This window comes from Lissotriton vulgaris, chromosome 1_2, assembly GCF_964263255.1.
Source record: "Lissotriton vulgaris chromosome 1_2, aLisVul1.2, whole genome shotgun sequence".
In the NCBI taxonomy this organism is placed as follows: domain Eukaryota; kingdom Metazoa; phylum Chordata; class Amphibia; order Caudata; family Salamandridae; genus Lissotriton; species Lissotriton vulgaris.
In genome coordinates, this window is record NC_141686.1 from 257,355,560 (window position 1) to 257,368,830 (window position 13,271).

Below are 13,271 nucleotides of genomic sequence, written 5' to 3' on the forward strand. Positions count from 1 at the left end.
AGGGGCTAGACCCTCTGCTCAGCACATCTTGCCAGTGCAGTGGGAATCCTGTTTCAGTTTTTAGGATTAGATTAAACTAATAAGCCTTCAGACTTTACATTCTCAGTTAATGTGCAGTTGCCTTTGGACCTGTTGTATACTACATTTTAAGGCATTTAATTGCTCAACAGTAATTGAGCTAGGGGTGTTACCTTTACTTAATAGAGAGAATGTTTCCATTTTATTCTCACATTTGAAAATTGAAGAATGATGATAGTTGAGGAAAAGTGTAGGGACTCCGTGCTGGCCAGAAACCCAATATCGATCCACCATTGCAGAAAGGTCGGCAGTTCTGGGACAATAATGGAAACTTAATACTTCCACGTTACTCAAGTACATTTTCTGTTAAATTAAAATATTTCAATACCCTTGAATTTAACTCTGTAAATTGAGGTTAGCATTTTCAAGAGGCAAATCATATTCTCATGGTTAAAAATATCTTGCTGACCTATTTATACGTAACATGGATGATATAAACTACCAAGCTAAAAACATACACATTTAAAGGTTGTTTTTACATTCAGTTTAAAATCAGGGTGTTTGATTTGATAAATCAATCTGTCTGAGCCAGATTCCATGGTCTTCAACAAGCCTAAAGTCCTGTGTGAATAAAAAGTGGTATCAATATTGAATGGTACCAGTGACAGCATCATTGGTAGCTTTCATAGTGGAGTTTTTAAACTAGCAAAGCAGCATAATCGTAAAAGTACATAGATCAATGTTTTATTTTGCAATACTCAAAGAGAAACAGTTCCAGGCTACTCTTTTTTGTATTCCTAAGTTCAATGACCAAAGTGCAACAGATATGCCCAGACTTGGGTCATATGCTCACTGCGCCATTGGAACCAAACTCTATCTCACTGATGATACCTAAGTAGGTTAGAACTTGTTTCAGGTCACTTCAGGGGGCTCAGGCCTGACAGTTCAAGCAGGACCCAGGCTGAACTGCATATGGCTGTGCCCTGTCTGATGTGACATGGTGGGCAAAGAACTATTGACTGGGATGCAGCCAGAGTAATTACCAATTGCTTAGATTAGCTCACCCATTCCTTCCAACACTTGCATGTATTTTTCAGACTGCCCTAAAAACAAGTCTGACTCTACCTTTTAACTGCTGACCCATGTTCATAGCTTCTTTTGCTCTCCTGCCTGTAAGGGCTTGTTCTCTGACCTCAGGCTGACTCATTCCTAGTTAAGAATCCAGTTCTAGGTTGTACTCCTTGAATGACATTGAGGGTCCCCCGTTCATTAGTCTCACCAGTGGGCAGATATGTGTAATGCACTACGAGATGTTTTGCACACCTGTTATGGCTAGAGAGAACCGGTGGAATACCTCTGGTACTAATGATATAACACACGCGTTCCATCTGTGACCTTTTTGCCTGTATCTAGATGTGCATTAACATTTGTGCATGGACTGAGGATTGATAAAGTTACATTCTGATTCAATCGTAACTGTCTCTTTAAAATCTAAATACCGTCTACGAGCGCTCTACCAAGAGACTTATGCTATGATTCACTGTCCTTTAACACGTGACCTATGTGACTCCATATCCCCGCTACGGCAATACACATTGGTTAACATTCGGGCGGTGGTTGTGCACTGTGTAGGTCACAACGCGGGGAGCCATCGGAGTGAAAGTGAGTAATACCTGCCATAATCAAAGATCTCGCCGACAAACTACTCTTTCTGCCTTCCTTTCTGAATGAACAAGGGATTATGGTGGTCGACGTGTATTGTGATGGCATTTTTATTCGCCCACAGATCCCTCCGATGTGAAGTCACCCCCACCACTTTGCCCATGACGTGAGACAGACTCTGGTTTCACGTAATTATATTTAATTTCCTTTGATGTGCTAGCACTATTGGGTCCACACTGTCGTGCGTTTCGGTTACCTCAAGTACCGGCTGGGTACTTTTACGCTGAAATTTTCCTGCACTTGGTTTTAGATAAAAGTCGTGTTCTTTGATATTAGCAGTGGCGATTTATTAATTAATAACACGCTACATTGTCCAAGTATTTCTGGACCCGATGGGGGTTGATAGCAATAACATAATGAGCTTAACATATCACCCCACACAATTGTTCATTACGAATGTAATACCAATTTTTGTCAGAATCTGTTTGCTCATCCATGCATGGTATTGACAGTTGCATATTCATGAGGCATAGTAAAGTGGAGTACACGTTGATACAGTGGTATGAGAAAAAATGCTTTTCACACATAATACTGGTGGTAACATGTCTGTTTGTATATGCTTTTTTCTCCCCTTTTTCCACAGATCCTAAAAACCTGGAAATCCCAGGGTGAACCGGTATTAAGAACCGTGAGTTGTGAAATACTTGAGGAAAGGCTGAGGTTAGGGTACGCCTTAGAGTGCGCACACCACCCAGTGTTTGAATTTTGTTTGGTCCTGATGAAAGCTCGGCCAAATTGGCCTCCAAGAGCAGAAACATGTCGACCATTTGACCTTATGATTAGGATAATCTGACTCAAATTCATAGTCTATATTGTCCTTCTCATCTTTTTAGTCAGGCGCTCACATTGATCTTCATTAAAGTTTGGTTTGGATCAGGGTCCGCACCTTTTTAATTCTATCACGATCACTACTTTCACTGTTTTTATTCGTATCCAGCTCCACTGCAATTGCAGGTGTAGTAGCACACCAGATAGGTATTTTACCTACCTGGTGAAAAATACCCAATGATGAAGCATGTCACCCAATAGTTGGGTGAGTGAGGGTAATACAAAAAAATTTTGTTTATTTTTTTTCACGTTCCACTTCACTTTAGGCACTTTCATATTGTTTTGTTTCTATAGTCACTCCTTTGTTGTTGGTTATATAGAGAGAACACAAGTCATAATGTTTAGGGAATGAGAATCTCTCATAAACAAATGCTTGCCATGTTATTTATATTGTGCCAGACAATGCTTAACTCTGGGCTTTAGAGGTATTACTATTATTGGCAGCTCATGTGCTGCCATGAATACTGATACCTCAAAAGATGTAATTTCACAGTTCCTTTACAGCTACAATAATTCAGATTATTTCAAGTGCTTTGCTACACATTATCACATTTCGGATCTCATGTCCATGAATTAATCACCTTGGCCTACTTTTTATTAATAAACATATTTTATTCAGTGGCAAGATGCCCACAGGAGAACGAACGCTTTACAAATACTCATTTATTCTTTCAAGCTGTGAAGATTTCCAAAGAAGGCTCTGGCAGGGGTTGACGATATTGCAAATCTATGCCCCTCAAACAGGAAAATCCAAACATGAATTCTACCATCATCACTGTAAATTTGATACATTTATTTGGCATGTCTAGAGCATAACTTTAATCCTCCCATGTTGATTCAGATTAGTTTTAAACCTGATGTTTGTCTGCCATTCAAACAATGATAATATTTTCCCTTTCATGAGTTCTCTCATGTACAGTGATACTGAATGTATGACTAAAAAATTTCTGATACTCTGAGCACGGATATGGGTTTTATTTCCAGTGTGAGTTCTCTCATGTGCAGTGAGATAATGTTTGCAATTTATGCGTATCTGGCATTCAGGACATGGATAAATATTTTCTCCATTGTGGGTTCCCTCATGTTGAGTAAGATTATTGTTGCATCTGTAGCTTTTCCGACATTTAGCGCATGAATTAGATTTTTGCCAAGACAGACTGTATTTTTTTATGCTGGTTAATGCTTATTTTGCACCAATATAATTTGTGGCATGCAGAGCATTAACAAGGTTTTTGCCCAGTGTGGCCTCTCTCGTGTCTTTTGAGATTGCCTTTCTGATTGAAGCTCTTTTGACATTCTGAACACTCATAAGGTTTTTGCCCTATGTGGGTTCTCTCATGTGCAGTGAGATGACTTTTGCAACGGAAGCTTTTCTGACACTCAGAGCATTGATATGGTTTTTGTCCAGTGTGGGTTCTCTCATGTATAGTAAGATTACTTTTGCAGCTGAAACTTTTCTGGCATCCAGGACATGGATAAGGTTTTTCTCCAGTGTGGGTCCGTTCATGTTGAGTAAGATTACTGTTAGATATGAAGCTTTTATTACATTCTGAACATTTGTAAGGTTTTTGTCCAGTGTGTATTTTATGATGTTGAATAAAATTAGTTTTGTGCCGGAAGGTTTTGTGGCATTTAGAGCACTGATAAGGTTTTTCTCCAGTGTGGGTTCTTACGTGTAAATTTAGATTGGACTTATGACAGAAAGTTTTCTGGCATTCAGGGCACTGATAAGGTTTTTGCCCAGTGTGGGCTCTTTCATGTAGTTTGAGATAACGTTTTTGACTAAAGCTTTTCTGGCATTCTGAGCATTGATAAGGTTTCAGCCCAGTGTGGGCTCTCTCATGTAATTTGAGATTGCCTTTCATACTGAAGCTTTTCTGGCATTCTGAGCACTGATAAGGTTTACACCCAGTGTGTGTTCTCTCATGTTGAGTGAGCTTAAATTTATGAGTAAAGCCCTTATGGCATTCAGAGCACTGAAAAGGTTTTTCACCAGTGTGGGTTCTCTCATGCTGAATAAGACCAATTTTCTGACTGAAGATTTTCTGACATTCAGAGCACTGATAAGGTTTTTCCCCAGTGTGGGTTCGCTCATGTATATTGAGATTGGATTTTTGACTGAATGTTTTCTGGCACTCGGAGCACTGATAAGGTTTTTGCCCAGTGTGAGCTCTTTCATGCAGTTTAAGATTGCCTTTATGATTAAAGCTTTTCTTGCATTCAGAGCACTGATAAGGTTTCTGCCCAGTGTGTGTTATCTGATGTTGAGTGAGATTGCCTTTCTGATTGAAGCTTTTTGGGCATTCAGAACACTGATAAGGTTTAAGCCCAGTGTGGGTTCTTTCGTGTAGAGTGAGATTTGATTTCTGACTGAAGCTTTTCTGGCATTCAGAGCACTTATACGGTTTTTCCCCAGTATGGGTCCTGTTATGTTTAATGAGAGTATTTTTGCAACTGAAGCTTTTATGGCATATATAACATTGGTAAGGCTTTTGACGAGTGTGGATTCTCTTGTGTAGAGAGAGATTAGATTTATGACTGAAGCTTTTCTGACATTCAGTGCACTGATAAGGTTTTTCACCAGTGTGTGTCCTTTCATGTTGAGTAAGATTGCATTTATGACTGAAGCTTTTCTGGCATTCGGAGCACTGAAAAGGCTTTTGTCCAGTATGTGTTCTTTCATGTTGAATTAAACTGACTTTGAGATTGAAGCTTTTCTGGCACTCAGAGCATGGATACGATGATTCCCCAGGGTGTGTTCTCTCATGTTGAGTGAGATACGACTGATAACTAACTGTTTCTTCACATCGAGTGCACTTACAAAATGTCTTTCTGGATTTAAGGTCTTCAAATTGGGGTTTATCCTGGATATTTCCCATGGTATGGCTGAACTGTATTCCACAGTCAAGACATGTTTACATAATGTTCATCATTAACCTCTCTAAGACCCCACAAGTGTTCTTCTTAACACATGCATTGAACCATGATCGCTTCTGTTGGGATTTTACAAGTTGTCACATCTGTAGGTTGTCTTTCCAAGTCATCCTGTAAACCTTCTTTAAACATTCTTTTACACCTATGATATTTTGTTTTGTGATTGAAGCTTTTATTATATAGGACTTTATATAGCACTGATAAGTTCTTTGACTGGGGGTGACTGATTACAAGTTAGATACATTTTTACACGCGTGAATTGGCAGGAAGGTAGTCCATGTTAGGATAATAATATGCACCATTATAAACAGAACTTTTATTTTTCATTTACGCATGTCAACCAGTAAGGGTGGCACTGAGTCGGAATGTTTTGTCCTGTTATAAGAACCTGGACAATCTCCAAGGTTAGAGATGATGGTGAGGATCGTTTCACACTTGATATGATGCTCCAGTATCTTTGGTTTCCTAAGATCATAAAAAGATCTTTAAATATCAACTGATTCAGATGGGACATGTGAGGAAAACTTGTTTTTTCATATTGAAGTTGATGGTCTTTCTGACAAAGAGTTCACAGTTTATGCACTGCTATAGTTTTTCTCAGCATCGTCAGGTCTGTGCAGCATTCCTTGTTTGCCACAAAACTGAATTTATAACAGAGGTGAGGTGAATTTCATATGCCAGATTTTCTGTTGCTTTGGGTCCTACTTTTAACCACCTTGTACTGTTGCTTAAATCATAAGATGTATACTAGAACTTGAAATATTCTTTCAATTAGTCTGTACTTTGGGCTTCAACATGCATGTGTATATCCTTTACACGTTAAATGCAGGTCTGGCTCCAAAATTCATGTGATCTAGGCAGCATTTCATTCGTGGCGCTCCGGGGCATCTTAAGTTCTTCAAAAAAGTATTTATTTTGATACTAATTTTTAAATAACTGGTTTGCTTTTTTGCCAAGGGTTCATTCACCTGTAGGATTAAAAACAGAGAGGTCACTAAATGTAAATTGGTACAATAAAATAACATGTAAGAGCTGTTTCAATGTTAAACAGTAACATATTTAGAGACACAGGCATTCGAAGTACAACCTATATTTCTTTTATGATTTAGTTGTTTTACTTCTATTGAAGTTTGTGCTGATGTAGTGCCTCTTCTAGCTGATATCAGTGATGCTAAACTCCGCTCTAACCACCTGCCTAATACATGAGGTTTTTATGAGGTATAACCAGAGGGCTTGTTGAAAAGCATTTGAATAAACAAGGTTTAGCCAGAGTGTTTGTTGAACACTGTCAGAATATACATTAAATAAGGTTTAGCCAGAAAGCTTGTTGAACATCCTTAATGTGAACAATAAGCATGAAGAGGCAAAAAGACCTTGCAGCTACTGCCGGATTGTTTTGCAGTATTCTTTTCAGAAGGACAAGGACTGAGGCACACAGTAACTAATCTCATAGAAATCTTGCTTGTTAATAACTAATAATAGTGTCAACAGGAATGATTTTGTATAAGAGAAATTATCACCATTTATTGGCTCATTTGTAAGACAGAGGAACAATCTAGGTGTTGCTAGTCTACAGCTGGTGGGAAGAGATAACTGCAAAACAGTTACACTAAGAAAGAGAGATGAAAGAAGTTGTTTTGGTCTCACATGTAGGTAAATGTACAATATTAGGGAAGGAGTTGGACCATAAGCAGTCAAGCAATGGAGGTAAAGATGAAATAATGAAAAATCTATCAAGATTCCAAACTGGTCCTTCCTACTAGACTAACCTAGAAAGAAACAATGTTTAAAGATACTGGGGAACACGAATGGCCAATGAGAACATAGGCCAGAGGCTGTTACAAATCCAAAATCAGTTCTATATACTGATAAAAACAAAACGTGGCTGAAAATAACTATACAAATTAAGTTTGAGTTTGAGTTTAAAGTATTTCTTAAGCGCGGTACACCTAGCGGTTTCATGGCGCTATAAAGTACTGAAAACCTGAGGGCCATGAAGAGCGGGAAAACGAGGGAAGGAGCTTATGGGGAGAAGGCTTGTGTGAAAAGAAAGGTTTTTAGTGCCTTACAAAAAAGGGTGTACTAGGCACAGGATCTAAGGTGAACCGGGAGAGAGTTCCAAAATGCAGGTGCGAGTGTAAAGAATTGGAGCCTCCCCATTTTTTTCGTTTAAAACGAGGAACTACGAGCAGTTGTTGGACTGATGAGCGTAGCTCCCTGGTCGGGTCATAAGGTTGGATTTCTGAAGAGATAAAGGCAGGGGCTGAGCCAGTTCGGGCATTAAAGGTGATGCAGCCCAGTTTAAACAGGGCTCGTTCTCGGTTTGGGAGCCAGTGTAGGGACTTAAGGAGAGGAGTGACGTGGTGTGATTTGGACAGGTTGAATACCAGGCGGGTCGCCTGGTTCTGGACCAGCTGGAGTCGTTGCACACTGTAGGCGGGCATGCCGCAATAAAGGGCATTGCCGTAGTCCAGGCGGGAGATAACCATTGCCAGTACTATGACTTTAAGGGCCGGTAGAGAAAAAAAACGAGAGACTATGCGGATAGTACGGAGAGAGAGGAAGGACGAGGACACCGCCGAGCTGACTTGGGAATGAAGGGAGAGTTGGTCATTCAGTTTGAACCCGAGGGCTTTTACAGAGGAAGACGGAGTGGGAGGGAGACCTAAGGAGGGGGACCAGAAGAGAGAAGACCAGGGACTGGAGCAACCACCTGTCAATACCAACTCCGTTTTGTCGGGGTTTAACTTCAGGTGGTTGAAGTTCATCCAGTCCTGGATGAACATCATGACAGACTGAAAGTTGGACATGAAATCAGAGGATGCGGATAAAGAAAAAATGAGCTGGAGGTCATCCGCGTAGTTGTAGACGGAGACCTCCAGCTGTTGGAGGGCGAAGATGAGGGGGGCAATATACAAATTAAATAACAGAGGGGAAAGGGAGGAGCCCTGTGGAACCCCGCATTGAACCGCACAGAAGTCCGCCGAAAAGTCACCATGCGCACTGCCTGGGTGCGGTCTCTCAGGAAGGAGGACAGCCAGACCAAGGCGGAGCCTCTGATCACCGCCGCTCTGACACGGGAAAGTAAGATGGCATGATCAACGTGTCAAAGGCGGCGGAGAGATCGAGGAGGACCAGGGCCTGGGGATGGTTGGTGTCTATGCCCTCTCTGAGGTTAAATTAGTTTAAACATTAACCACAAGCCTCTAAAATAACCTCATACAACAAGTCAACTGTTGCATGAATGGAGAATTGTAGGACAGTAACTTAAAAACAACAAATTACAGAACCCAGCATGTTCCACTTTATCAGGTCAGTTACCATCACTTGTACAGCTGCACAGTATACAATCTAAAACCTCAACTTTGCTGAAATCCGCTATTTTCAGGAAATATTGACTTGTGTTTCAATGGGAGATACAATGACTAATTACATTGCAATACAGGAAGGGTTACTACTCATTGTATCTTTTATCATAACAGATCATAACAGACTATATAGCTACCGTCACAGAGCTTTCTCAGTTCCCATAAAGAGAAAGCAGAGGCATCAGTGCATCAACAGGGCTCAGCTGCTCCCACAACATTATGTGCGGTTTGTCCTGAGCTCTTCTGCGCTTGGTGTCCAGTGTCTATGGACATGATACAAACTTTATATTTGAAATATGAACTATATTGTACATTTATAGATATTATGAAGTGAGGTCACCCATCCGCTATTAACAGTAGTATGTTCTACTTCTCTTAACCCCATTTTAAAACTCTCTCTCCTTCTCTTTCTATATAAAAGGTTAAAGTGACATTATAGGCAGGTAAGATAATAACATCTCAATTAATGTTAAAAAACAACCCTAGAAATTCCCTGAAGAAAATTGAGGTTCTAGTTAGGCTATAAAGTCAGTCATAGAGTCAGGTCTTAAATCTAAAAAAAACACTGAAATTCACCGGTAATATTTTACTGAGCTAACTACACTGTGCGCCACTGCCATGCACATCATGCATTACTTCAGTCATGTCATATTTAATGACACCATTGATGACATCACGGATATCAGCTCAGATTACATCTTTGATGACATCATTCAAAGAAAGTGGCAGTTTTGTATATGTGTAACACACTGAAAGGTATTCAGAAGGGTACATCTAGACCTAATTTTCTATAGCCTCTTTACTGCTACTGGGTGTAAGCTTTTGCCACAAGCTTACACTCCTAATGGGACTTGGGTGTATGAAGGGAGTAAGCTCTTCATGAATGGTTGTGCACAGGCAAACACAGTGCACAGTTGAGACTTGCTGACTCGTGTCTCGTTGATTGCCCACAAGAGCTTGGCTATCTGTAAAAGCTTTAATACAGCGGGAAGGATGTACGTATTAAATGCTTACTCGTCTAAGAATCCTTTAGTGTCTGAAAGGAATAGGCTCTGTATGAAATATTCTGCCTGGGGGTGAAGATTGTGTCAAACAGATAGTTGCCCACTCATGTGTGCTTGATTACCCACAAGAGATAGGTTATTTGCAAAGTGTTCGGTACAGTGGCAGGGCTGTGCATAATAGGCTCTTCACAATCTACGGGGTGTTGAGGACTTGCCCAATCATATCTGTTGACTGCACACATGAGGGTGGCTACCCACAAAATGTTTGGTACAGGGCAAAGGCAGTGTGTAGGAAAAGCTTAGCTCACCTAAGGAGGCTTGCTTATGTGAAGGGATTTATGATTTACATGATTCTGTACTGTATTCTGTGATTTAGTACTTATTTTCATATCTGAAATGCTGTACTGGTTTATCGAGTAATTTGATTAGCAGTATGTTGGATGATGAAATCAGAGATGTCATCAATTATGTTATTTGAGATATCATGTGAGTTCCTTTTATTCCAGTGAATTACTATAAAAAAAATATTCAACCAAATGCCCACCTGCCAACGTACTTCGCCCAATTCCGCTTGAGCGTCTAACCTCTCACTGTGCAGGGACTTTGAACATGTGCAGCAGAGATTGGCTGGGGTCAGGTCCTGCACCCAACCCTACGATGGCCAGTCAATCCCCACCTGTGCACAAACTTTCTTGTGTGCCACGGTGGGTTGGCAACAAGGCCTAGACTTCGTCCAGGCCACGCACTTATTTCTACAAGCACAGCCTACCTCAGGCTGTTGATGGCCTTCGGCACAGCCCGGGTTGGCCTAAGGCCAGAACCTGCGCACCAACCCCCCAGTGGACAACCATCCCTTCCAAAATCAAATTAATTTTTTTTTTATTATTTATTCTTATATTTTTTTCGATACCATGGTAATCCTGTGGTACCAACCCCAAAGCCTCACTTTCATGGGAACTGTGGTACTTTGCAAGCATTCCTCTGAAGTTTGCACTATACAATGGTACCATGAAGATGAAGCTTGTGCGGTTGCTCTGGTAGGAGTACCACTGGCACAAAAAAAACAAAAAGCTTTTTGGGGCCCTAGAGGTCCCTCTGGACTCCCCACCAGTGATAAGAGGTTAAGATGTCCCTATTCTTCCCTTTATAACTTTTTAAAAACATTTCTATGACACGGGGTCCAGCCCTGAGTTATGTAATTGCAGCAGCAACATTTTTCTCTGGGTTTGAGGACAGTCAGATTGCCCTGTACTGAGGGAAGGAAGAAAGAGCTCTCCCAGCTAATCAGAAGGCCCCATTCTTTTAACTTTACAGTACCAAAGTACACCCACGGGACCATCTGTCTGCATATAACAATAATTAGCTGTTCATGAGCACTCAAAGTCCGGCAGATTACTCATAAACAGCTGAACGATTTACACCAAGTAACAAAAAGCACGCATTCTGCAGAATTTGGTATAATTTAATTAGGCCACTTTCTGTAGCTGCAACAGAATTTTCGTTACCGTTTAACATGGGAAATCAATGTTTTGGGCCACATATTTTTTATCTTGGCCCCGTGAGATAAATCAACCCGAAACTTCCTGGGTTTTAATATCTTTTTAACAAATGCATTTGTTTATGTACACATGCATGCATTTTAGTGGCATGTTAGTATGTCTACAATGGAGACGGCCTAAAAACACAAGGGAGTGCTTGAAAACAAAGAACAAATAGCTATACTACCAGGGAGTAGTGTAAGGAGACATGTACCTGGCCCATACGTAATGGTAGGTCTAAAAACAAGAAGCAGGCATGAAGCCTGCATGCCATGACAAATGGCATCATAGAAAATGCGAATGATGCTGAAGTTTCCCAATGGCAAGAGATGGGCAGCCTGAAGCCCACATATAAAACACAACACTTCATTTCAAGATACCGCTTCTGCTGTCTAGCGGAGACCTAAAAACAATAGATTTTGCACAGGTGAAACCTACTGGCTTTGCCAATGCTTATTTAATTTAGAAAAGGGGAGATTAAGTGATTTTCCGTAATCACAAAATGTGGAACTGAGGCCGAGGCTCAGGAGAGGATGTGGCTTGAGGGTCAGAGCTACTGACTATGGAGCTGGCAAACCGGGTTTTGGGTAAGTTGGTGGAGTACCACTACGCGGAATTTCGCGGAGTTGAAACTCCGCTCCGTAACTCCGTTCCGTCTCATCCCAATTAATAAAACAGAAACCTCATATACCTTTGGTAAAAAAACAAGTATATCTATTTTTACATGCTAAAATGCATATAGTCCTCTCACAAGTGAAAATGAAGATATAGCAAGCAGTGAGAGAGGTGATGATGTTGGGGTCCTGCCTAACCTAGGGAGAGAACCAAGCAGAATCCTTGAACACAAAGAGCATATCATGCTGAACAATTCGGTGGTGGTTCCATCCTCCTAGGACCACCCCAAGCACAGTTATGTTCAAAAATACAATCCCAACCAAAGGCCCTGCAAAGCATTATTGGACAAGATTCTAGAGTGCTGTGAATATTATTCAGCGGAGTGGAGATCATTGCCCACGGTTAGCTTTAGGCAAATCACTTAATCTCGCCGTGCCTACAAAAATTAATGTGTCCATGTATAAAGTAAGTGGTACTAATGTAAAGCTCTCAAATACATTTGGGTGGTTTTGCCGTATTACAGATCTGCACACAAAAAGTAACTGGTGCTAATGTAAATCGCTCCAAAACCTTCGGTGTTGTTGGCGCTATATAAACCTGGTAGTATTGAGAAAGTCGAAGTAAATATGAATAACAATACTTTCATGTACTAAAACAAAATTGCTCTCTCTCTATTATCGAATTCACCCAACATAAACACTCTTTGTCAACCCTGACTCAGAAGAAATACATACTTAAGCAGGCTCTGAGACCTAGGCCTGAGGTTACTGATTGACAGGTCACAGGTGGGGTAGCACGCAGCCGACAGAGGAACATGCGAACAGGAAACCCCAGATCATTTGCACAGATGGGTCCAGCAACACAACAAAGGTTCAGGGAGATTGGCCCCAATAAAACACAAATGACTGGAGAGATACATGCGCTCCCAAAACACCATAAAGTTAGATGCCACATGAAGTTAGGAACACATAGCCAATGGGGACACAGTACAAGCAGTGATTACTCACCCATGCCAGACATCTGGACACGTTGCCCACTAGCCGCATTGTGACCATGCAAAGTCGAGGCCCACCTGGATTCGTCATCCAATACAACAGGATGACCGGAATGGTTTATGGCATTCAATGTACTGTATATAACTTAATTTCAGACCAAATGTAAACTGAGACAGTCTTCAGACTCCGCACCTTTAACTGTCTACTGGCTGAAGCGTTTTGCCAAACGCTTCTTGTCTTTTGTTTTTT

General features: G+C 40.9%; 1 protein-coding gene across 1 annotated transcript in view; it reads right to left on the reverse strand.

Moving 5' to 3' along the window:
* Nucleotides 1-3,159: 3,159 nt before the first annotated feature.
* The window catches only part of LOC147736454 (uncharacterized), a 90,164-nt gene continuing 80,052 nt past the window's right edge, over nt 3,160-13,271 (reverse strand). The window contains exon 3 of the mRNA XM_086953184.1: nt 3,160-6,470. Within this exon, the coding sequence (XP_086809310.1) occupies nt 3,789-5,447 (1,659 nt within the window). The 5' untranslated portion in view covers nt 5,448-6,470 and the 3' untranslated portion in view covers nt 3,160-3,788. The remainder of the gene's footprint in view (nt 6,471-13,271) is intronic.